This window comes from Cupressus sempervirens, chromosome 3 (assembly GCF_028749045.1).
Source record: "Cupressus sempervirens isolate cs-2001-9-10 chromosome 3, ASM2874904v1, whole genome shotgun sequence".
Classification (NCBI taxonomy): Eukaryota; Viridiplantae; Streptophyta; class Pinopsida; order Cupressales; family Cupressaceae; genus Cupressus; species Cupressus sempervirens.
The window spans coordinates 614,084,890-614,112,393 of record NC_143120.1 but is presented as its reverse complement, the minus strand read 5'-3'; the positions used below and the strand labels follow the sequence as shown (position 1 = coordinate 614,112,393).

General features: G+C 36.8%; 1 protein-coding gene across 1 annotated transcript in view; it reads left to right on the top strand.

The window, feature by feature from the left end:
* Nucleotides 1-27,504, top strand: part of LOC149568170 (5'-3' exoribonuclease 4-like) — an 86,427-nt gene that overhangs the window by 51,638 nt on the left and 7,285 nt on the right. Inside the window, exons 14-18 of the mRNA XM_089821176.1 lie at nt 17,489-17,617; nt 17,713-17,789; nt 17,883-17,923; nt 18,082-18,156; nt 18,342-18,499. Of these exons, the coding sequence (XP_089677302.1) occupies nt 17,489-17,617; nt 17,713-17,789; nt 17,883-17,923; nt 18,082-18,156; nt 18,342-18,499 (480 nt within the window). The remainder of the gene's footprint in view (nt 1-17,488; nt 17,618-17,712; nt 17,790-17,882; nt 17,924-18,081; nt 18,157-18,341; nt 18,500-27,504) is intronic.

The window sequence follows — 27,504 nt, the reverse complement described above, 5'->3', positions numbered from 1 at the left end:
AGACCCTAATTTCTCTTTTCTGATTCTCGTACTTTTCTTCCACCTTCTTCAGTCTATCCTTCAAAGCCCATGTAGAGTCATCAAATTCTTCTAATATTTGTTCTCGTGAGGCATGACCAAGATTTACTTCCGTAACATGGTATTCATCTGGAGCAATCTGATTTTTGCTCTTTTTGACCGTAGGAGTTGCAATTTGCAAAGATTCTGGACCCCGATTCTCCTCTGATAACTTTAGCATATCTTTTTGCTTTCTCGTGCTCCTCCGATCGGTTTGCTCGGTCCAAAATTTCCTGTAATTCAATTTCCAGATCAACCTCCTTTTGTTGACTCATCTGAATTCGTTGACTCAACCATTCTGGAATGGGTATACTTTGGTCCCCTGGAATCACCAATTGCTCTTTCCTTTGGACTGCTCGAATGTCGATCTCCTCTTCACCTCTTGGACTATCCACCATTACTTCAGGAACTACGGCTTTAACATTTGGAAGATGTATTGCTACTAGAGGAGCCTCTTCCTCTAGTGGACTATCTCTAGCATTCATCATTTCTCGCTCTAAGATTGTAGCGAGACTTTCCTCAGTAGTGATATCTTGATCTCTGCCTCTTTCTTACATGGATTTTTCATAGGCATTTATACGTAGTCTATCATGTATTGGCCTATCCAAATTTTCTTCTTGCTCAAATCTCCTTATGCTTGTCTCTACCTCCTACCTTTCAAATATTTCTATCTCTTGAACACCGGGAGTGCGATTCGGATAAGAGGGAGCATTTCCATGTTTCTGCTTCTTATTTTGAGGCTCTTGGATGACTTCCTCAATCCTAGGATGCTTTTCTCGAGATACCTCTTTCCCTTTCTTGGTTCCTAATCCTCCGATGGAGTTCCTCTTTCTTCAACAGTCCCTTCAGATATTTGTCCCGATCTTTCATCCCTAAGTGGTCGATGACCAAGCAACCTATATGTGAATCCATTGGTTGGTGCAACTAATTTTTCAAGCTTACGCTCAATCCACCACTTTGTAAAATCCAAGATTGGCTTTGAAAGAGCTTCAGATCTATAACCTCTTTCCTTTTCCAATCATATGGTTGAGCTATCATTTCTAGATTGAATCCTTTTCGCATCACGTATGGATCCTCCTCCATTTGTTTAGGAACCCTAAATATGTTGCATGTTCTGATAATGTTCAACAGTAATCTTGAATGCATCTTCTTTCTAATCTCATTCTCATCTGTAGCATTTGCCCAAAAGTCTTCAAGGTGAACTTTGTGTTGGTACTTTGATCCTGCTACTTATGTGATCTTGTTGTAGGGGTCAAAATCAGTCCTTTTCGGATAAAGAGGAAGACAAGAAGTGGAGCTCATCTGATGATCTTTCTGTAGCCTTTAGACATGGGCATAGCTTAGTTTTTCCTTCTCCTATGGAAATTGGGAACTGCAATCTCAACTTCTTCCCTTTTTGGATCTTATCATAGGCTATGAGTTGTCGAGTAAGCTCTAACAAGACCATCTTATTCGTTGGGTACCCGGGAAGTTTGTATGGCTCCATGGAAAATCCCTGAACTTGGATGTATGAAAAGGTAGGAAATTGAATGAACTAGACGCCATAATCTTTGACCAACTTCATTTTGCCAACTGACAATCTCATATATAGCCTCTTTTGTAGTGTTCTTGCTATGTGCATGGCAAAGGTATCATTAACCCTTATGTAATCATCCTTTGAATATAAATGCAACTACGGGTAGCATTCACGAACTTTGAGGTGTTGGGTTCCTCTTCCAATCGGTCCTTTGCATCGTAGTCCATCATAATTCATTCCCCGTGCTAGCATGTAGATGACATAAGAGCTCATGTAAATTTTTTATGTATGCTCTAGATTCATCAACTGTTCATTCAAATTGTCACTAATGAGCCCAGCCCAATCTATTTTGTCACCTTCCTCCATCACATGCTCAACAAAATACCACATCCAAGATTCAAATCTATAAGAATGAGGCATGCCCAATATGCGACTCAGCATCATGATCATGTTGCTATACTCCCTTTGCAAGTCGAGCCATACTATTTCCCTAGGAATCTTGGAATGATGTGATCTATTCTTTTTCAACCATCTTTTGTTGATTATTTCTTCACAGAAATGGGCTCCAGAAGTGTAGATTCTATGTGCTTGCTTTTGTGTTTTTGTGACCATCCTTTGGTGAGAAGGAATTCCAAATGCTTAAATATGGATGCTGGAGAAAAACCTACGAGGATATTTTGTTCAGAATCCCTGATAGTTCTATCCCTAGGACTTTAGTGTTTGGTGCATTCCACGATCAACTCTGGATGCTGAAAGGAAGGAGGGAAGCTACAGCAACAATTCCACTTCTCACAATTCTTGTAGCTAGGTGCTTTGGATGATGGTCATTGTATCCAAACATTTTCCGATTAAACTCTTTCAAATCAAGGTCGTCGAGGCTTGTATCCTTGATTTCTGTCGACTCTGACATAATTTTGGATTTAGGATAGAATCCTCTTTTTTCATTCTTTATCAATTGTTCGCACGTTTCTCCCGTTCCCTGGGTTTTGCCATTCCTCCTTCCTGCAAAGTAGAAGATGCCCATACGTAAGAATATGTAGAAAGCATAAAAACCAGATACAATTTGTCCAAAAGACAAAGATTTTGGATTTTTGTCAAAATTTCCATATTCCTCCTCAGGATTCACTTTTCAATATTTTCACAAGAAACATGCAATTTTCCACAACTCAATGAAAAGGTTCCTTTCTGATAAAATTCAACATCCTCTGTCACAAATTCCTAGAAAACTCTTCAACGATTTCAGAAATTTCTCTAGAAATCTTCTTTCCGAACTCTTTGAATTTCATTCCTGTTGATGTGTGTTTTATGACCCACCAAATAGTAGAACAAAATACTGAAATATCTTATCCTCTCTTGAATAAAGTCTCGTGTATGCTAAGATTGCTAGAAGATCATACGATGACTTCAAGATTCCTTTAGTGCTAGGTCTTGACTGTGGATAAGATTTGTGCTTGATGTGATTTGCTAATGATCACAAGGGGCCTTACATGTTTATTTAGATTCATTTCAAGCTATACTGGATGTGAGAGCTATCTTAAGGTTTTGTAACGAAGTACATTTGGAGTTTTCATGAAATATGCAAAAATTAAATAGGATAGGGTTTAGGAATTCTATTCTAATCCTAAGGATAGCAATGACAATAAATAGTACTCTAGTGGACAAATTCCTCAAATTACCAAGCTCCGCTTTGCCAAGTTATACGACAACTACGCTTGAATTGGTGCAATCTTCAAGGGTTATGCTAAAGATTTTCATACCACTACATATGCTATCATAAAGAACAATGTATATGAATGATAGAAGTTAAGCATATGCATGAAAGGAGTTCAGGCTAACTTTGCACAATGAGTTAGAATCACTAAAACATCAAAAGTATGAACCAAAGGATTTCATCAATAGACCATCATATTCTTCATTGTAATCACCACACATTAATTAAGCTGAACTTAATCTAATTGAAGGAATTTAAGAGAACAAGCAAGCACTAAGACACATCAAGTATTCACCAAGCTCCAATAAAAACTTTATTATCTCAATAGCTGATAGCAACAATCTCATAAAAATCCCCCCTTTACAAATGAGAGGTGAGGCCTTTATATAGTTCCTTGATTACAACAGGTGGCCCAGATGATCACAATAAACGATGGCCAAGATTGTGCCACATCAGCTCTAGTTAGGGTTGGGGCAAAGAAAAGGAATCTACATTAATGCAATAAGAAATCCATTACCATAGTGGGTAATGAATTCCCACTATGCATGCTTGCATAGAAAGAGAGTGGGGTGCAATAAATATCCACTATGCATGTCCATTACTCGATAAATGCTCAGTCTTCCTTGAATAAATTATTCTTGATTCGATTCTCTCAATGCATAGAAGTTTGACTTGCAGACCTTAGTTCTTCATAAAAAAGATAATTGGATGCCATGAAATGATGATGGAGGGCATGTAAGCTCGAGTCTTTTCCAATTGCATAATTTTAATTGTGATCCAACTTTGACCGACTTTATTGAAAATCTCTCCTTGAACATTCTCATCTTCTATGTACTTTCTTGGAAATTTATCTCCCTAAAATGGATTGGAATCCCTTGCTGATGATTATGTTACTCTAGAATTTCTTCATATTGAACTTCTGTCGCCATGTTCTTGGATTCTTGGATTTGAACTTTGATCTTTGAACCTTAAATGTCTAGGACCAGATCACTTAGTACTTTGATCTTGGTACTAGAATTTTGGATTTGAGCATCTTTCTTGAATTTCTAGGACTAGAGCCTTTCTCCTCCTTTCTCTTCAAATGCTTTAAATTCACTGTTACGTCTTTTCTTACATTTTTGAACAATTCTCCCTTTTTGTTTATCATCAATAATCATTTTTCCAATCTTGGGTGCACAGTTGAAGAGAGTGAATTTTGACATCTGGAGGAAAAATTTCTAACAGTTAATCCTTCTTCATTTTTCATGAAGGAGAAATTTCAAACACTTAGCCATTTCTCTTCCACGAAGGCAAATTTTTTTGAAACTTGGCCATTTTTCCTTCCATGGAGGAGAAAGTTTCCAACACTTAGCCATTTTTTCTTTCACGAAAGATAAACTTCCAACACTTGTTATTTTTCTTCCATGAAGGAGAAAGTTTCCAACACTTAGAATTTTTTCTTCCGTGAAGGAGGAATTTCGAACACTTAGCCATTTATTCTTCCATGAAGGACAAATTTCCAACACTTAGAATTTTCATCCATGAAGGAGAAAGTTTCCAACACTTAGGATTTTTTCTTCCATGAAGGCGGAATTTCCAAGACTTAGCCATTTTTTCTTCCATGAAGGACAAATTTTCAACACTTAGAACTTTTTCTTCCACGAAGGAGGAATTTCCAACACTGAGCCACTTTTTCCAAGATTTATAATTTTCTTGTGTAGGAGTTGATGAAATCTAACTCCACAGCTCGCCAAGATCACTTGCATGCAAATAACTTGTCGAAGGGAAACCAAGAAGGAAGATGTGGAGCTTGGAAAACCCTAAACGGACATGAGAGAGAACATATTGCAAAAACAATGAAAATATATTTATAATGAAAATGGAATGAGTTATGAGTTGAGAAAAGACAAAGAGAGAGCCCGAACATAAAGGCCTCATGGAAGCTTGTAGAACAAGTTGGAAAGTGGTAGAAGATAAGGTTGACAACTAAGCATTCACAAAAAGGTGGAACATGCTAGAAGGGAACAAACTCCCGTGTTGTCAACAACTAAATACTAAATATTAAATAAATGTATTAACCTAAGTAAGCTTAAGTAATAGAATAAATAATTAATAAATAATTAATTATTTACTCTAACACTCCCCCTTAAGGGCAACTTAGGGGAATGTCTTAAGCTCACAAAACTAAGATGAAAATGTAGAATGGGTCCCGACAACAAGGCCATGTTAGGTACCCATGTACAATGCAAAGAGATGCAACCTTTGAAAATAGGGAAAGAGAGAAAACCATGTGGGAAAAACCCTCTCCCAAAAAGAGTTAACCTAGTGAAGTATTGAAGAAGCCTCCAACTAGGGGAATGTCCCCATAAAATAGGAACAAAGAGTGATAATGAAGAGCATCATTGAAGCATGAAGAAGCTGCAAAATTTGCCATTTGAAAAAAACTGCTGATCTAAAGAACCTCTATGGAAGAAGAAGGCACGAATCGAGCATGTCTATATGGTAGATGAATCATCTCATCGAAATGCATAGGTAGCCAGCCATTGCAATCGCCTCGTATATAGGATCAACCACTGAATACATAGCTCACACTATCAAAACATCGAACCAAGGATGCATTAGAACAACATAACCCTCCCTTAATGCAGACAGGGTGAGATGATAGGCAACTGAGAAGGTGGGCCAAAATCCCCTGCAGATAGAACCAAGAACCACGAGAGAGGAAGAGGTACAAACACTTATAAAGACACCGTCACACCGACGTGCATGGGGCTAATCTTGTGGAAAGGACACTCACTTGACAAAGGAAGAAAACCAAAAAAAGGGCAACATTTATCCCCCCATGGTGCTTTATAAAAATAGTGCAAGTACAACTGTCTCAAAAAACAACATTCATGAACCTGAAATGCAAGAGTGGCCCTTTATCTCAGTGGGTATACAAAAGAGCTTACAAATGATGTCTACAATGATCAGAAAAGGAAAAAAGTTGACACAAAAGATAGGATAGCTCAAAACAAAAGAAACATGCCAGGAAAATGATCCTTGGACCTGAAACACCCAAAATATCCACCATAGAGCAAAAACGCCAAAAACATGATAGAAAGAGCATGGGCCAGAATCTAAGGAAAAAGTCCACATTTATGAAAAAGTGACAAAACCAACTTTCCAAAAATATAACATTTTCAAAAAATGACATGGGACGCAAAAGATATGCATGTCGGAGTAAAAAAACAGAATTTCGGACTTCAATTGAAAAAATGGGTAACAAAACTGCATCAAAACTTGAAAATACTTACACCAATGTCTCCGTCTTGGAACCAGCTTCTCGGCGCTTCTTTCAGATCAGAAAAATACCTCCGTATGCTCAAGTTATGGCCAAAAAACCACGAGTAGGTCCAAAATGACCTTTGGAGAGGTGCAAGAGGCTGATGATGCAGTGTTGACGTCAGCATTTCACTAGGAAAAATTTGACGGCTTCTCAGCCGTCGCAGCAAAAGAAAAAGAAAAAAGAGAGGGCCAACGGTTGACGTGGCAGGTGCCACTTGTCAACCTTTAACGCATTGACTGTGCTGCAAGATCTATGTACACGGTTGAGTGTGTAGCTGACTGTATAGGGCGGAGGACGAGCGCAGGAGCGGCGGATAGGAGCGGAGGCGGCTAGAACTGGAGGTAACCACCGGCGGAGCTGAAATATAGGGAGGCGCAGCCTGGAGGAGGAGGCGCTCAGGCAGAGCGCTGGCTGAGGTGGAGCTTGGGGTGGCGCTGCTGGTTGCAGCCGCTGCGAGCCCCGTGCTGGTGGCACGGTGGTGGTGCCCGCCTTTTATATATATATTTTTTATTTTTTGATGCTGATCATCTGTACGACCGTACGGAAGCCCCCCAAACTAATTTTTTTTGGCCTCCTGGAGCGTTGTCTCCAAAATCGAAATTTTTTATTTGGATCCTGACTGGAAAGTGCCTTTTGAATCCAATGGTGGCGTCCGTTTGGGCCCAAGATGCTCCGGAAAAACGCTCTCCCCCCGATTTGAAAAAAAAAGCACAATTAAACTAGGGTTTGTGTCTTCGAATTGCGGGTTCGAAAATCCTTCAATGAAGTAGCAGCAGGGAGGCTCTAATACCATGTAGGAGTTGATGAAATCCAACTCCACAGCTTACCAAGATCACCTGCATGCAAATAACCTATCGAAGGGAAACCAAGGAGGAAGAGGTGGAGCTTGGAAAAACCCTAAATGGACATGAGAGAGAACATATTGCAAAAACAATGAAAATGGAATGAGTTATGAGTTGAGAAAATACAAAGAGAGAGTCAGAATATAAAGGCCTTATGGAAGCTTGTAGAACAAGCTGGAAAGTGGTAGAAGATAAGTTTGACAACTAAGCATCCACAAAAAGGTGGAACATGCTAGAAGGGAACAAACTCTCGTGTTGTCAACAACTAACCACTACAACAACTAAATACTAAATATTAAATAAATGCATTAACCTAAGTAAGCTTAAGTAATAGAATAAATAATTAATTATTTACTCTTAACATCTTGTAGGCGGAAATCTTGAGTGTTCATGGATTTTGTCCATGATGGAAGAATTTTGTAGCAGCCATTTTTCTCCAAGGTGGGATTTTATGAGAGATTGTGGATTTGGTCCATGACGGAAGAATTCCGCAACAACCATTTTTCTCCATGGCAGGATTTTTTGAGTGGTCATGGATTTTGTCCATGATAGAAGAATTCCGCAACAACTATTTTTTCTCCAAGGCAGGATTTTTTGAGTGATCATGGATTTTGTCTATGACGGAAGAATTCCGCAACAACCATTTTTCTCCATGGCAGGATTTTTTGAGTGATCATGGATATTGTTTGTGATAGAAGCATTCCGCAACAACCATTTTTCTCCATGGCAGAATTTTTTGAGCGATCATGGATTTTGTCCATGATGGAAGAATTCTGCAACAACCATTTGTCTCCATGGCAAGATTTTTTGAGTGATCATGGATTTTGTCCATGATGGAAGAATCCCGCAACAACCATTCTTCTTGATGTTTTCATGCCTTTCCACTTTTGGATATTTCAAGGGTGATTCTAGACTTAACCATTTTTTTGATTGACTGTCATGCTTGCTCATTCTTTTGGATATATAAATAGGTACCCTTTTGGCTCTTTATTAACCAGAGCTCACTGGTTGCCGAAATAGACCTACCAAAATTAGACTTTCTAAAAATTTTAAAATAGTAAGCTGTCCCAAAGTCAAAACAGGGTCAAACAGAGAGGCAATGAAATTTACTAAAAATAGATTTTCTAAAAATAGTAAGTTGTTCCAAAGTCAAAACAAGGTCAATTTGGGAGGCAGTGAGACTTACTAAAAATAGACAAGCTAAAAATAGTATGTCAAGACATTCAATTCTCAAACAACCAAACAATTTCCATTCTCAGAGCCACATGGACAACACTTTCCAGATTTGGCCAATTTTACCAATTCTCATTTGAAAGAGGGGACCTTAAAAGACCAAGCCCAATACTACCAAGGACTAAAGCCAAAAGGACAAGACCAAGAGACAAAGGAGGGGCCCCATTTGCAATGGGGCGATGGTGTGAAAACCCCACAACAACTCCTATTCTCAATTTGCTCGTCAAATTTCTTTGTGAGAAGGAATGAATGAAAGGGTTTCTAATTTAAATTGTCCTTCAAAAAAGCTGCCTTCAAAGCTGTAGGCTAAAATTAGGCAGTTACTTTACTTAACCACCAAGATTTCCATTTTTTTGTGCCACTTGTCTCTTTATCTGCTTGTTTTCAAAAGTTTCCATTATTGATGCTTTTAGAACTTTAGGATGAAGCTAAGTCTTCATTTATCCCATTTTTATTTTGATTTTTAATTAATTAAATATGAATTAAAATCAATATTTAATTAATTTCCATGCTTTAAAGCAAAAAATCAAATTTCTTTGCAACTTGTTCTCCAATATTTTTTTTTGGATTGTTCTTTAAAATAACCAAATTAAATATCAATAAAATTAATATCTAATTTCCCATGTAAATCGAAAACAAATCTTCTTGAAAGAAAATCGTTTTTTTTTCAACTTTTCCATCTATGAAAAATGTTCCATTCTTTTACTTTTTTGATTTCAATTGATTTCTTTTCATATTTTTCAAATTTGGGATTTTTCTCGAATTTCCCAAATATTTCAACTTTTCATGATTTTTCACACTTTTGGGAACTTTGTGGGAACTTTCAGATTTAAGCATTTACCTTATTCTTTCTAAACTTTGTGGGAACTTTTAGATTTTTTCTTCTACCTTTTATTCTACCATGGATGCTTTGGGTCTTCGATTTACCATGCCATCCTTTGAGGTTTTTTGTGATCGTTTGACTTGAGAGCAAGCTAAGCTCTCTTGGTTGGATTCTCTCATAGGATCAAAGAATCAAGCATTGGTAACAATCTTCAGGAAAGGAGAAGAAACAAAAGTCACAATCTATAGAACCTCAGAAGGATTCTAGTACTTAGCTCTCCTCAAGCCCACCTTCTCTTAAAGGAGAAAAATAAAAGACAAAAAGATTAAAATGTGCTTATAGTCAAAAGCCCAATCGTGATGAGTCACGTTTTTATGAGTAGAAGATAGATGGATTTGCAAGAGCAACATTGATATTCCTTATTCTACTTCTCATAGGTCTTCTTCATCGTCATTTCAGACAGATAGGCAAGCCACAAGAAAGGGTAATGCATTATATGCAACGACAATGACTACTCATCATTCTTCTAGATGGCTATTGGATTCAGGTGCTTCACACGATATGGTATCTTCTCAAGATTTGTTCTCTTCTTTTGAGACATCTCCTACTCCACACGTTTTGTTGGGGAACAACATTGTTTTGACTCTATGTGAGAAAGGTTCTATAGACATTAATGATGGTGCTTTCCATGATGTACTATGTTCCATCTTTGTCCTCTAACCTTCTCTCTATTTATTAGATTACTCACAGTGGGACAGGGAAGATAGTTGAGTTCACATGAGATTCAGTGTACATCAGAGATAGTGAGACAAACAATATTGTTGCTATAGGGATTGTTTATCATTCTTCCCGTTTGTACTCTTTCTCCCATTTTGGTCCACCATCTCCATTATCGGAGAATCACCCTCTTTCTTCACATGAGTCTATTGAGGTGAAATAGGGTTACTTGAACTTACGTGTTGTTCTTGAGACCGGTGTTGCGATTTCTACATGTCCACCTCTTGTTCATATTCCATTTGTTGCATGGAATTACTCTTCAACATTGCCTAACACTACAACTCTATTCATCCAGCCACCTAGTGCAATTGTTAAGGATATATCAGAGGACATTCATCTCCTCTCAGATGACAGATTTAGCACACTTGTTATCCCTCCTCCATTGGAGATTCCATTGCAAGATTCTCATGTATTCTCATTAGAGCATCTGCTAGGATTTCCAATGTCACCTCACATTCAGGGGTTTCATCTTCTCTGTCCACTACCTTCATTTCTTTTAGATCAGAGTCTCATTGGTGTGATCACCGACATAGGAGCTGTACCATTCTACAGGGGGCTATGGAGTCTTGAGCCTCTATTGTGGGGGGGTTCATTGTACTTATGGTTTTGAGAGAATCTCTTGAGACATCATTTGTACATTCTTTTCAACTCTTTTTGGAGTAGACTTTTTCGCATGTAGTTTTCTTTATTTCTTTGCTTTACGAAGATTTGGTTGTGATTGGGTACCTCATTAGGCCATGTTTCTGGTACCCAAGTTTGCTTTCAGCATTGTAGCTCTTTTGCTATCTTTCTTGCATTGTTGCTCATCTTAAGGGCCGGTGTTAGAGTAAAGTATTAATTTAATTATACTAATTAAATTGACTTTACTTCCTTCTTAAGATTTCCCTTTCATGCATTAGTTATTTAATAATTATGTTAATTATAAAATATTTACCTCTTAGGGTTTCCCTTTTGGGTTTTGATATCCTTTTATAAGGATTGATCCATTGTATATTTTCTTATTCTTTTAGTCTAATAATATATCTTCAATATTTTCAGAGCACAAGCTCTTGCCTTTTTCTTCTCTCGACTTCTCTATGGCAGGTTCTTACATGCAGGTGTTCTTTGGGTTTTTTGAAGTTGTATTTCTCAACTTTTACAACATGTTCCTTGCTTCTGTCTTTTGACCTCGATGAATCCTCATCCTGTCTTCTTAACAACTAGTCTCGGCTTCCTATCCACATGTCCTGACTTCTGCTTGATGTCAACTTTCACTTAGCCTACTTTGTCTAAGTGTGATTGTGATGATCTCACATCTTCTCCTGTCCATTATTACCATACTTTAGTGTTGTCCTTCTCTGACTGGGATGCACTAGTGTCCTTTCTTGTCTCATTGGTTTTCTTTCTTATACCGGTTGATACTTCAACACTTCCTTGAAATCAATGACAACCATAATATAATTGATCTTACTGGTAAGCTCCACCGATCTCTAAAACTTTACCCTTTTGACAGTTATGCCAACAATCTCCCCCTTGGCATTGATGGCGACTTTAGCACCCTTTACATCTTTTAATGCCTTAGCATAAATCTTCACTCTACCTTTACCTTTCAATCTATGTTCCCCCTAGTTTTTGGGATGGGGACGACAGGGGACAGTGGGATGGGCTTTTGACATGGCAATTTTTTTTGCCTATTTTGGGGACGGCGGGATTGGCAAACGGGGACGACAAAAGTGACATTTTTGTTTATTTTTTGTTAAAAAATTGGGGATGGATGCAAGTCCCCAATGAAGTCCCTGGGACGGGGAAGCTCCCGTCCTCGAAACACTGGCTTTTCTGGGGGGGATGCATCCCCGGGGAACATAGCTTTCATTTAAAAATTTTACCTTTCTCATGTCCTTGATAATCTCATCAATCTCCAAAACATTCATCAGATAAGTAATATGACATGCAAGACCGGAAGGCATACACACATAACACCAATATATCTTGTGGAAACCCAATTTGGGTTAAAACCATGGTGTGAGGTGATGCCTAAGAAATTTGCAACCTGATTTGGGTGAAAACCACAATGTGAGGCAATGCCTAAATTTGCACCCTTCTAGAGTGTGCCCAGTCAAGAGCTTATCCTTGTTAGATGATTACAACAAACACTGTCAGGTGCCACCTGGTTAAGGGATTTGAGAGAGACCTGTTAGAGTCTTTACCTGGTTAGAGGACTTAGAACACAAGTGAATGTGTTACCTAAGTAAGATATTTAATACCAAAGACTTGCTAGAGTCCACTCACAATGGGATTTGTTGTTGTAATTGCAATAGAACACTAGGAAGATTGACCTGTGAAAGATAGCTACCTTTCCCTTCTTTTCCTCTGTGATTGCAATTGCCTAGCACTTTGGCACTCTAGCTTCTCAAATGTGCAATCCAACTTGTTCATTAAAAAATGAACAACTTTATACGGTTCTTACTCAGTCACCTTCAATCCCTAATCCAAGAATCCAAGAATTCAAAATTCAAATTCTCCTCCCTCTGTTATGCGTGTTCTCCAATCTCTATCATGCGCCGTTCTTGCAGATTGCATGTGTCAGGTGTATTGTCCAAATATAGCAAGTCACAGGTATCTTGTGACTCATGTCTGCTTGCTGGGAAGAATTCCAATTTGAATTCTCCTGCCTATCTTTGGGTTGGAGCTTGATTTGATAGCTACCTCTCCATTCTCCAAGGTGTCAGATGAATTAGACCTGCTTTGTGATGTGTCTAGTCATGTGATCCTTGCCTTTGTCCTTTGACCCTGATGACTCATCATCTTGTCTGCTTGACAACCAGTCTCTGTTTACTGTCCACTTGTCTTCACTTCTGCTTGATGTTGAATTTCACTTAGCCTACTTTGTCTAAGTGTGATTGTGAAGATCACTCATCTTCACTTGTCCATTATCACCATACTTCAGTCCTGTCCTCTGATTGGAACACACTAGTATCCTTTCTTGCCTCACCAGTTTCCTTTCTTATACTGGTTTATACTTCAACGCTTGCTTGACATCAATGACAACCATAATATAACTGGTCTTACTGGTCAGCTCCACTAGTCTCTAAAACTTTACCCTTTTGACAGTTAAACCAACACCTTGTATCAACTCATACTGTGTTTCAAAAGATACCGAAAATCTGACATAAACCCTACATGCTGATATATTGATCCTACTCCAAATAAACATACAAACATTATCCAAATGTTAATTCCAATGTACCATTTTCTTATCTGTGATTCTCTAAGCATTCTAGAAGCATACAGAGACTGAAAAACCAGAATGTTTTCTTGCAGATCAACTAGCACAGATCTCTCACTGTCGTAGATGGCAATTTCCCGGCCCTGACTCCAAGAAAGATAATGAGAAAGCTCTCATGTCAAAGATTTAAACTCCAATGCATGATTTTGCACATATCCTAATCATTAATACAATATTAAATTTCAGTTTCTCATTTCCATGCAGCAGTTATAATTAGAAATACACATGACTTCAATTATTTACTTTATAAAGTCACTTTTAATTATTTAATATTAGCTTTATATTTTTAACACATAATATGAAATAATTAATTCAAATTTACTTTATATATTCAGATTGAGAGGGACATTACACTGTTATTGGCTTTTCCTAACAGTTGGATGGATCTCCATAAACACTCAAATTCGGGAGGAATGTGAGTGGAGGTGGAGATTTTTATCAAAGTAAAACATGTTCTAGAAGTCGATGACAATGGACGGCCTAGTTGAATGGAATAAGATAAACTCAGAGTTTTTAATTTCTTTAACAGGAAAAAGCTATATCTGGTGCAGCTGGTTTACCTTCCACAGCAGGTTTTGGTTAGGGATAAGGTGGTAGAAGCAAATTTTGCCATGGATGAGGAAGAGCTGATCCTGGATTGGGCTGTGGTGGAAGAGGCAGAGGTGATGATAGGGGCTGATGTGGCAATTGATGAGGTTTGGTGTACCTGATGGACCTTCTAAGGCGCTCTTTTTGGAGAGAGTATTCCCCAGTTGGATGGATTGGATGGTTGATTTGGAAATAGTTGTGGTTGTGGCAGATATGAGTATGACAGTCAGCTCTATGGCCATCCGGCATCCCAGCATCCACCTGCATTTGTCATTGGTGGTTCCTTTTTGGGGGATTTCTTTGGGCAGTTTACTTCCGCTTTCTGTGATTGACTAAAGGTCTTTATGAATTGATAAAAAAAATGTTTTTTATGTCTTTTCTTTCTTTGCATGTTATTGTGGTTTGGATGTTGTGTGCTGGGCTTTGGCCCTTAGTGACACATTTAGTTATGTACTGCCAGATTTTTTTGTCTATGCTATGGTTCATAGGGACACATTTTGTAGTTTGGTATTATAATTTTGATTTTAGGCAAATATCCCCAATGAAATCGCTCACTTAGACAATATAGTCATTGTGATTGTTGTTTCCATTGTTTCTCATGCACTTAAATATAAGTTAAAAGATTCAAATGCATATATCTTTATATAACGTCTGTCTATATGTATTTATGTTCATCAGGCACTAAAGAGAAAAAAATACATCATTAGCTTGTAGTTAGGGTTGCTTTGATTGGGATTAATTTCCAAGTTGCTATTTCTCCTTCATCAGCCAAAATAACGTATAAGATGGCTCTCCTCTATCCTTTAGTGAATACTTATGACGCCTGTTTCAAACTATTTGATTTTGATGTGGCTCTTTTTACCTTGTCCATTGTATAGGATGTTTGACACAAAAGGAAAAAACGACCTACATAGTATAATAAGAGACATGGAAGAAATCTATTTAGATCTGTTATCAGAATGCATCAACTTGACCAACAGTGCATCTAATCATTGTTACATGTGCCTACTAACATGTTTTCCCCATATATGTTTGTAGAAGCTAGAATACATTTGAGCATCTTGAAATAGTAAAGAATCATCAGGAGCATCTCTAGATAGGCATGTAGGCTAGAATACATCTGAGCATCTTTCAAGTAATAAAATTCATCAGGAGCATCTCGAACTAGTAAGATTTGTTAAGGGTGACCAAGTTCATGTTATAGGTAATATGATTGATCCGTTTGTGATTCATGGCATTTAATAAGACTGCTTAGGGCCCTGATCCCTATCCATAAAGTGAAGATTGATGGAAGTGCCATTGCTCACTTTGATGTCCTTGTTTTTGGACTTGTGATACCTACATCTGGAAATGTTCACAGACTTAGACCTGGAGGGTCCCAGCAAGCCATAAACTTCTTACTCAGCAAAACTTGTGAACACTTAATTTTTCTGAAAACTAAATTTTTATGCAAAATACAGCTACAAAATATATTAAATGAGTTGGCGGGATTTTGGGGGCAACACATTTTCATAAAATTTTTAGACCACACTGAACAATTTTTTTAAATCCCGAAAAATGAAGTTTTTTGGGGTTATCAATAGTACAATACACATTTTTTTCCATGTTTTGGATGCATTGTTGGCACAGTATTCAAATATATTCATGAATTTCAGAACTACGTAACATTTTCACATTCATCATAGCAACATAATTTAAAATTATCAACTCCATTCATTAAATCAGCATAGAACATAGCATCAAGTCAAATCATCATCTAAGAATAGGAACATAAGATGACATCAAATGAGAGAATCAATCTTCCATATATGGGTGATATGTTTAGACTTTAGAGCCCATGCTTGTGGGTTTTGGAGGAGAATTGAATTTATTGTGCCAAATCTTTCCTAGATAGGGAATGGCCATCTTGTCTAGGCAATAATCAGCTACAACAATGTATTTGTGGATGATTATTGCTACTATCAGAGAATTATCAAAGCTGGAAACAATATCAGTATTGCTCAACCCAACAATAGTCATTTCTAGGTCTGCAATATGAATATCAAATAGAAGTTTAATTTATAGTCATTTTCAGGTCTGTTTTGTTGAACAAAAGTTTGAATTTTCAGTCATAGTTGGACGCTAAGTCTGTAATGACTTCCAAAAAGTAAACTTTCAACATATGTTAAACATAAAATATTTTATTATTTTAATGATTTCCAATGCGCGAGACCCGCAAACAGCAAAAGATCACGATTTAGTATTGTTTTTTCAATTAAATTTTATTTTAAAATTGGAAACTCCAATCAGTGCCTAGGACAAATGGGAAACAGCTATGCAGTCCCTGGAACGGCCAATGCCAACTGGAAACACGTTGACCATTTTCCAAAGTTTCTCTCCAATTTTCTTGCTTGTGTGGGGATGACTGGAAATGTTTCTGGCTGTCCCCAAATCCTCAAAACGGGGATAGTTTCTGAAACCCAAGGCTTAGGGCTAGAAATACGTCCCCAAGTAACATAGAGAAAGAGCACCTTGGTTTAGCTTAAGTGAATAAAGTAATTAAATTTCCTAAATGATTATATAATTAGAGAGTGTAGTCACTGGATTTGCCAAATTGAAATGATAAGTTTTGCCAGCGAAAAAATGCATGCAAATGGTTCGGGATGTTATCCTAAAATATTTTTGTACATTTTTGTAACCATTTTGTGGTTTTTGTTTGATTAAAGATTCTCACCGCAAACTGACTGGCATATTACATATATAATCAGATCTTGTGGCATAATCCATGGTTTTTCTGGATTAATATTTATAATGGAAGTGAAGTCAGAAGGAACTTAAGAGGGCTTGGACAATTTAATTGTAAGGCAAGCTTACACGGGGACCCTTAAGATGGAATTACTTCAAGCTTCCCTGTCAACCCACTTCTATTGACAATGGACATCAAAAGTTTAGCAAGGATTTCCCATTCAAGAAATAACATGTGAACTAGACAACAAAAGGATGAACCTCATTTCTCGAGTCAAAGGTAGATGAATTCCTATAGCATTTTTAGTTACAGTTAGGTACATCATTTCATCCAGCCAAGGTAAGATGCATGAGAGCTAAAATAACTGCAAAGCAAGATTCTGCTGAGATAAATAAATGTTCTCAATCTCATCCAGATGCAGCTAGTTTTTTGTTTTCAAATTTCCACTTCAACAATTGTATATTTCTATCTTATGGATTATTTAACCCGCTGCTTAGATATTTGTTTTGCAGTTATTTGGCATCCAATTGTTGCACTTCTTTATAAAATGATCTTACAATGCATATTGCAGCATAATTATTTTGATTAGCAGTCATGATATGATTTATTATCAGTCAACTTAATACTGTTCACTATTTGGCCAGGTTTTATCCCTATCATTATGCTCCATTTGCTTCTGATCTGAAGTGTCTGGATAATTTGGAAATTACCTTTTTCCCTGGGAGGCCATTCAAACCATTGGATCAGCTTATGAGCACACTTCCTGCTTCAAGGTTAGACTTAAAAAACAAGTATAAACTCTTTTTTATAACTTTTTGGTATTTGCAAGGTTTCAGCCTTAATTTACTTATTTTCTACTTTGTTTTAGTGCAAAGGCACTTCCTGAACAGTATAGGTCTCTCATGACAGATCCAAATTCACCAATTATTGACTTTTACCCAACTGGTAAGATTTTCTAATATGTATTTGAGAGAAGCCTCCTTCTGGGATACCATTTCTGAAGTCGAAAATATGATTCGCACTTGTTGTTTGTAACAGATTTTGAGATAGATATGAATGGAAAACGCTTTGCTTGGCAGGTACCTTTGATATCTGAGTTTTGTATTGGAATTTTAATTTATTCTCTCTTCTTAAACCTGCATATTACTGTTCTAAATTAATGTTATATTTCTGTAAGTACAGCTTTGTGCCATTACACTTGCTGAGTCTAATATTCAGTTTCTATTCTTATTTTCAGGGTATTGTAAAATTGCCCTTTATTGATGAAACACGACTTCTATCAGAGACTAAAAAGATTGAATGCACTTTAACGGTATGGCCACTGTTATGGATGGAGCTTTCAATTGACCTTTGTATTTTTTTGATAGTTTTTATTTCCAATCTAACTAGTAGTTTTTCAAATCATTTTGTTTGACATTTTTGCAGTAACCTCAGGCATATTTTGATCTTTGAAAGTTCTGAAAATCATCATTTATTTAGTTGGCTGCCTGTTTACAGGAGGAGGAAGTTTGCAGAAACAATTTGAAATGGGATTTGCTTTTTGTGCATATTAGTCATGTGTTGGCTCCATATATTATTTCCGTCTATAAATGTGCTCATCATCTTTCAGAAGAAAAGAGAATCAAAATCAAAGAAGAAATTGACGTCAGAGCAAGGTTGGTCAGATAGCTGTTTATAACTTTATAGTATGATGTCTATCAAGAGTGGTTTTAGTAGAATGTGTGTTTACCAAAATATTAATGTATCTGAACTAACATTGTTTTTGTGGAACTGTTTCTGAATACATTTTAAAACCATATTTTTATATTTGGGGAAATCTCTTATTCACATTGGTGGCGAAAAATAAATGCTATGTTTCTTGGTGCTTTGGTATGGGGATGACAGGAAATGCTGAAAGGTGTTTCTGTGATGTTAGGGAGAGGGAGACTTCTTCTATGGGAGGGTAGAGTATGACAGTTTCATTTATAAGATAAATATAAGAGAAATAAATTATTCATATTACAAGGCTTTTTCATTATATGTAACCATGCTACGTAGTATTGAAGCTGAAGTGAAACTTCATGCTATAGGTGACACAACCCAACAAAATTTCTTTTTTTTTTTCATTTTCAATGTGCACATATAACAAGCATAACAAAAGGCCCAAAGGCTACAAACAGAAAATGACACAATTTTAGAAAAAAAACATGGCAATAACTAGATCTATTTTTGTGTGATCTTCATCTGGAAATTTTGCATCAAATTCATAGTGTGTTTGAGTCACTCCCATTACGAGTAACTAGCTCATCTGATGACAACCCAACCTTCATCAAATTTTGTGGCATTATTGGGATCAACATCACAATGTATGGCCGGAGTTTGATGATACTTAGGACCCTATTGACGGTCTTGAAGTCATAAGGAACTATATGACAAAGTACTCTATTTGTCATTCCACTTCATCCCTGTAATATTCTATTATTGAAGTTCTCCAAGTTTTTCTTTGTATGGTGAATTGCAACCTAGCATTCTTCTGCAGGCAATCCAATGATTATGGACCTGAATGCTTTGTGGTCATAAGCCCAAGTCTTTGAATTGACGGTCTTGAAGTCATAAGGAACTATATGACAAAGTACTCTATTTGTCATTCCACTTCATCCCTGTAATATTCTATTATTGAAGTTCTCCAAGTTTTTCTTTGTATGGTGAATTGCAACCTAGCATTCTTCTGCAGGCAATCCAAATATTATGGACATGAATGCTTTGTGGTCATAAGCCCAAGTCTTTGAATTGATGGTTTAGAAATCAAGTTCTTTTATCTTCAATCAAATAATGCACTCTTCTTGGTTGTTTTGAATTGAACTTCTCAAAGGAACTCTCTTTGTTTGCTATTCCAAATTCTGTGTTTTGCTTGTTGCTATATTGGCTTTTCTGCACTGTGATACTTTGTAGTCTCTTGTCAAGTTCTAAATAGTACTCTTCCTTATTCCATCTACCTTAGTTGTCATGCTTTTCTACTGTTGCACCTTTTCTTTTCTCTGAATTTGCTTTAGTTCACAATTTGTAATATCTGGCCTTCATATGCATTAGTATCACACTGTTTGCAATAATGTTTGTTTGAAGCCATTATTTTTCTGAACAGAGGTGAGATACTGCTGCTTTTCTCTTCTCTTCTACAGAGGACATAACTCTACCTTCCTGATGCATTTTTGTCCCATTTATTTCAACATGCATTGCTATCTATTAAGAATCGTAAATTCTCTTCACATTGAATACATCTAACCCCTGAAGAGTATGAATGTGCTGCCTCAAGGTACTTAACAAGTTGTCCTGGACCATTTTAGCAGACATTAGATTTCCTTGCAAAAGTCAAGGAATGCTCTTAGAGATGTTTTTTTTTACCTCTCATACAGCTACACCACATGAGAAGTTTATCATCCTATTGTTCAATGGTGTAAAATTGGGATTTAATCAATTTCTTTATTTCTTGGTGGCTTCATTGTTGAGCAAAAGAGATTTCCTATTCATCAGAAAACCCATGGAGAGCAAACATCCAGATTCTCCATCCCATTCTCAAGTTTCCTTTGTCTAATTTCCCATTCGCCTCAATAGTTTGGATTTCCAACTTGTCCTCTACTTTGAATGGTGGGCTTTAGCTAAAGGGACTGAGAGTCTCTGTAGATCATTTCTTAGATTCCTCTATTTCTTCATACTTTCATGTCTTTGTCTGCTTCCTTTTCTGGGGCTTTCTTCTTTTGGTTACCTTTAATTTGATGACTGTATCAACATTAGAGATATCCACCTTCATGTTAATGTATTGGGCTTTAAGATACATTCTGTTGTGTCTTTTATATTAAATTGGGTATATTTTCCATTCTTCCTTGTCTCTTTTGGATCATATGGAATTTGCTTTTTGTCACAATGGTTTCTTTCTCTGGTCAACAAAGAAATCCTATAGACCCATTCTATGTCTAATCCAATTGAGCTGGCATCAAAATTTGGTTTGGAATTGTCTATCCTATGAATTGGGTCAATTCATTATATGTCTGATTTTTCTTTTAAAGAAATGTAACAAATTCTATGGAATACGAAACACCATTTCATATTTTTCTATGTGAAAAAAACTACAAAAATCAGTAAAATGCCTAGTAACTAAATATATAAATATGAAACACAAATATGTATGTGGAGATCTGGGAAAACCCTAATAAAGGGTCAGAAACTCCAAGAATGGAATGTTGAAGTTTCAGTTCCTTCTGGAAGACTTTATTACAGAGGGATAAATAGCTGTGTTCACTATGTAATAGACAGCATTGTGATCTCATGTTAAAATCGAAAGTGCAATGACTTCCTTTCTTTACGACTGCATTTCTTCACGTCCCTATAAGTGCTTCTAAATGATCCCATTGAGTTTTCTTTTCCTTCAGTTATTGTAAGAAATTATAACCACCATCAAATTTTTCTATATTTTCTGCCAATATAATATTGAATCATCAACATAGATCTGCTAAACAGTCACAACTACTGTCATATTTATCTGAGATGAATAATCATCGCAAATAGAATGCTGTTACAAATGTTCCAATGTAAAATCATTCACAGAGAGTTGACAATATGTTGAAACCATCAATTGCATATGCTTCGCAAGGTTGTTTTATGTCACAATATGCATTTTCTTTGATTGGGTTTGCAATGTCAAATCTTTTGTGCCTTAGGTTCAACTTTTTTTCGATCCGCTGTTAATCCGTTATGTGCGCTTCCTGGTTTAAGTCGTCCGACTTATGCCCTCTGTGTCGTTGTTTACTCCTGTTCCTTTTGTTTCTTAACTAGTTCAACCGGTTAGGAATTTTTTTTTATGGTCACTTTCTAATTCTCCCAAGTCCCTGTGTTCGCCATGGTCCTAATCTTCTAATGTCTTTCCCAAATGAACGACTTGTTTTAAGTCATGAATTTGTGCACATGTGGTTAATAGTCCCATAAGTGTTCCCAGAACCTTGCAATGGTGTTGTGAATCTAACTAATGGTTATAAGGAAGTGTTTTCCGTGAGTTCAGAACAGTTCGTGATGAAAACTGATTAACAGTTGTGAAGCAGCAAAATGTTTTTGAGCGGTTGCATTAAAATGCTATCGCATTCTCACAACGGTTAAACACTCTAACCGTTGGTGGTTGCAAACTTGCAGAGGGGTTTTTGGCAGTCATATTAAAGCTTTGTTGCAGCTTTGTGACGTTTATGATCACTAACTGTTAACGGCTGTGAAGTTGTAAGTAGACTTCAAATGGTCACAACAAATGTTTCTGAGTGTAATAACCCTCCTCAATCTGCTCTCAAAAATGCTGATGAAAGCTCAAGGAATTTCATCAAACAATTCACATGCAAGGGACGTATGACTGATATAGTATTTCAGCTAGCTTCAAATGACTTTTTCTTCAATTTGCATCAATGAGAATCTTACGCTAGAAGACTACAATGGACTACACAATGACCTAATATGAGTGTGCTACTAATTTTGACAATATTCAGTGCATATATATGATCTAAGCATGAGAAATGAACACCTACAACCAATTGACATTTTTACAAACAGGTGGTATGCAAACTAACTAGCTGATAAATAATGATATTAAATTGCTTAAATGACACCAGCAACTATTATCTTCTTAATTGCAATGAAAAATACAATGCTCATGAAATATGGCCAAGACTTTGGCATTTACATGGATTACAAAATGATAATGCTGGTATAATGCACACTTACAGCTGAAAGCTTATAACACCCTAAAAAGCAATACTAACAGAAGAACCTGGTTGGAGATGGCTATAATAATTTCCTTCAATGCTGCCCCTTCTGCTTTGCTTTTCCAATTTGCTTTTTTCGATTGCTTTTTCGGATCCGCTTTTTGAACTGCTTTTTCGGCCTGCTTTTTCGGTTCCGCTTTTTCGGGCTGCTTTTTCGTATTTGCTTTTTCGGACTGCTACAATGTTGAATCTCAAGACCATATCTTTCAATGGCGTCAAAATTTCCAACTTGAAGGGATTTCGTCCTTCAAACTATTGAGACATAATCTCCAGAAAATTTCCCAATTTTTTTTGATATTTCCAAGCATACTTAAAAGAAACTTTTCTATTTCTTTTATAGTGTTCTCACAAGGGCTCCATCCTTTGTTTTCTCAATGCGGGATAAAACATAACTCCCTTTATGTAACTTATGTCTCCAATGTGTTATAAAATAAAGGGGACTCTTTTAATTTAAATATTTCCCACCAACTATAATCTATGCATTAATAAAGTTAAATATTTAAATTTAACTTTATAAAATAGCTTTATCAATGCATAACAAATCTTATCAGTGATAAACAAGTCTTCTTGTCGATTTTAAACAATTACCATCGACATACCGTTGCCACTGGATGTCCGCCCTTGCCAAAAATGACTTATTATAAATAGTAAGTATGCCCAAAGTTGCCTCAAAACCCTTCAGAAAGACCTGCAACTGAAACTATCTAGGCCAAATGGCCTCTAAGTCCCTTTAATGTCCTGGTTAGCCTACGGGACCGTGGGGAAATAGGCTAACGACAACATCATGCTATGAATGCTAAAAAGGGGACATTACATTGAGCGGTTGCATTAAAATGCTATCGCATTCTCACAACGGTTAAACACTCTAACCGTTGGTGGTTGCAAACTTGCAGAGGGGTTTTTGGCAGTCATATTAAAGCTTTGTTGCAGCTTTGTGGCAGTCATGAAAACTGATTTAACAGTTGTGAAGCAGCAAAATTTTTCTGAGCAGTTGCATTAAAATGCTATCGCATTCTCACAATGGTTAAACACTCTAACCGTTGGTGGTTGCAAACTTGTAGAGGGGTTTTTGGCAGTCATATTAAAGCTTTGTTGCAGCTTTGTGATGTTTATGATCACTAACTGTTAACGGCTGTGAAGTTGTAAGTAGACTTCAAATGGTCACAACAAATGTTCTCTCTGAAACTTTGCAGTTTAAAAGAAGCAGTTAATGCCTTATTTGTGGAGTAGCAAGATGATGACATGTGTCAGAGGTGGTCCCACAGGAAGAAATGGATGGCTCTTGCATCTTCGCAAGGAAGAATGATGTCAGTTAATGTTAGGATGCGAGGCCGCAAATGGCTGCCATGTGTCCCTTTTCAGGAGGAGGAATTGACACAAATGAATAAAAAATGTTTTTTCGCAACCTCGCAATAGTTTGTAAAAACTCTTTAGTCAACCTGCAAAGTTGTGAAGAAGCTTTATGAAGGTTACAACAAATATATTTGCTGCTTCACAACGGTTAATAAAGATTACCTTAGCAGCTTCTGAAGCTGTGATGAAGAAGACAGTGTCAATATAATTAATGCCAAAATTTTGCACGTGTCCTAGAGTTAGAAGACGATGATAGGTGTCATGCATTTGCATGATTGCAGGGAGCAATGACTATGTCAGAGGCTCTTGTTGATCTGCACTGGCTTGACACGTGTATCCCAAATATAGGCAAGAGGAAAGTGAAAGGGGAGACAAGTGTTGGCATGGTGCATCCTCACAACAATAAATAGAAAGTATATCGACACCTTGCAATTGTGCAAGATTTTGGCATGTGTCTCAGGGAATTGATCTCACTACTTTGCAGGAAAAGGAAATTTAACAGGTTTCAGGCTTTGACCCTGCAGTGGAGCTTTTAATGACAACAATAAATGTTGAGTACAAGTCCGATGCTGTCGTGGTTAATATTTTTAATGGCTTACAGAGTTGCGACCTGTTGACATGTGTCACACTGTTTAACAGAGAAGGGGTTTTTGGTTTTTGAATGCAGCAGTTCTATATGGTTCAGTTCAAAGGGGTTAAGCAAATAATTAATTGCCATGTGGCAGCGCTAGGCAGGAAAGTGCCAGGTGAAACCGGTCAAAGCCTTTTGATGATGCATTGAAGGGGAAAGAGGCGATAGATAGGATCCAGGAAGTAATGTGACGATTGATGGAAGATAGCAAGTCACTAATTATCTATACAGGCCAGGAAACCTGGCCATCAAAACATTTTGTGTTCCAGCGAATTTGTTGCAATCCACAATTGCCAGTGCGAGAGATCTCACAGCTGCTGGAGTAAGTAGAGTATCAAGGTCTTCTAAGAGGGAAGATTTGTTCTCGACTCAGTTTTATGTAGATGTGTCTTGTCTACACGAACTGGTGATGTGAGTTAATAAATGCAAATGTGCAGATTTGACAATCAGCTACTGCCATTTCACAATTTGAGAAATGTGAGTTGTATCTTATAGCTGTGAAGAGATAATAAATACATCCCCCTGGAATTGATTTTGTGCATTAAAAGGAATTGTTTCTTTGTTCGAAATGGCTGAGGACGAATTTTTTGGAGGGTGCAAATGAAATTTGGTGTAAGGAGAGTTGGTTGATGAGAACTATATTGCCAGAAATATAGAGACCATAAAAGTGAGCAGACTGATGTTCCATCTTGTTGTGAGAGGTATATTAAAATTGCCACAAGTTCCGAGAGGGAGATTAAATTCTTGTATACAGCTACGAGTTTTTACCATGGTTTGTAAATAATTCTAATCTCTATGGCTATTGCTCTGATTCTTTCTGATAGGTGGGATGCAAAGTGAAATCTGGATGGTGGCACAGAAGATGGGGTTCTGGAGTCATCCGTTTCCCTTTTAACAAGTCTCTAAGTTCTGCCTTGTAAGGGGATATGATGAAAATCTTGCATCCTAGTCTTGTCTGCACCAATAACCACCCTTGTGTGATATGGCATGGCTCAAAAGCCCGGTTGGTTTTCTGGAAGCACTCTGGTCTTGGCACCAAAGTTCCCTCGTATATCCGCCGAGCGGTTTCATTTCAAGACTAACTGGAGGCAACAATTTTTGCTGGAAGAATAATCTTTGCAACTGATTCGTGGCAGTTAGAAATGAAATATATGTGAACTGCCTGTAGCCTGTTGTATTCCTTGTGGTTATGAAAGGAATACCAAGACCTTATTTTAAAGGCTCTGAAATTTTCCTTTAGGTTTGTAAGCAGAGTATGTCTAGTTTTAAGCTGCAGATAGGATGTGTTAATGTAATAGTCTGGTTTCTATAAGCAAGTACGGTCCTTTTGCCGTTTTCATGAAATTGTGTTCATATTTTGTATCCAAAATCACGCAGATTCAATATCAAGGGTAAATGACTGTCTTTACAGTCATCTCTGAAATTTAAATATTTGTTCATGGGCCTCTTTGAAGGAGAGAGTTAAACACTATGGGCAAATATTTGTGGTTTCAAATACATTATCTGGGTTTTGTGCAGCAGTAGCATCATTTTCATGAAGTTGTCTCCATTCTTGTACAATTCTGATCATAGGAACTGAATATACTCATGGTATTTGGATGTCATTACAATTGTTTGTGATTATTTTTTTGGGTTATTGGTTTCTTTGAAGTAAAGAGTTAATTACTTTGGCCAGACAACTGTGATATCATATGTAAGAAGTTGATTTTAAGAATGACTTAATGATAGCTTGAGAGGGGATGTTAATGTCAAACATTAATTATTATGATAATAGATAGTTTCTATTATCTTTGTTTAGTATCTAATGGTTATCTATTGTAATCTTTTGTAAATATTAGAATGTTTCTAATATGTAGTTTTTTATTTCTAGAATAGAATGTTTCTATTCTTTACGATTGTTTCTCAAAGAAACATCGTTCAGTCTCTTGTATAAATTGATCTCTTGATCACTGTTAATAACAAGCAAATATTTTCCAATTACTTCGTAATATGGTATCAGAGCCAATACTCTAAATTTTTTTGAAAGTAATTATAATTTCTTTGTTGAAATTATCTGCCTTTTATTTTCAAAATTATTTACATGCATATTTGCTTCCAACTCTCTCTATAATCCGACTAGGGTTTCCGTTCAGAGAGATTTGAATTTGCCGACTTTTGGTTTGGTTCTGCAACCCATTTTTGTCCAAATCCATCTATTTTTTTTGCACATTTCTACCATTTTTTGTGATTTTTTTTGCAGCAGGGCCGTTTTTGTTCAAAACCCTAATTTTTGAGTTAGAAAAAATTTCTTGATTCCAAATTCGTGGTGGGTATTTTGAGAGCTCAATTGGGTTGTCAGATTTTTCTAGGTGCCTCGATTTTCGAGCCAGCCGATCTAGAAACCAACAACATATTCTTGTTGGGTATTTCGAGCTCTCTTTTGGGTCACCTTCTAATTTTTTGGTCTCTACTTTTTGAGGGTTGCATGTACTTGCATGTTGTTTGCATGTGCTACTTTACTATGCAAAGTCTCGTGTTTTGCCTCCTTTAAAAGTTCTGGTGAGTTTTCATAATTTTTTTCCTTAGAATTTTTTTTGATGGGTTTTCATATTTTTTCCCTAAAAAAATTTCTTATGGGTTTCTATAAATTTACCCTTAAAAATGTCTGATTTTGTAATTCGCAAAGTTGTGTGGGATTCCTTTGTGGGTTTGTATTATCTGTTGGGTTTTACTGTTTTTCCTATAAAAAATTGAAGCTTTGTAATATTGGGTTTTGATTGATTTTTCACCTCAAAAATCATGTTGGGTCTTGATTGTTTTTTCACCTCAAAAATCATGTTGGGTTTTGATTGATTTTTTACCAGAAAAATCATGTTGGGTTTTGATTGATTCTTCACCTCAAAAATCATGGCTTTTTGCG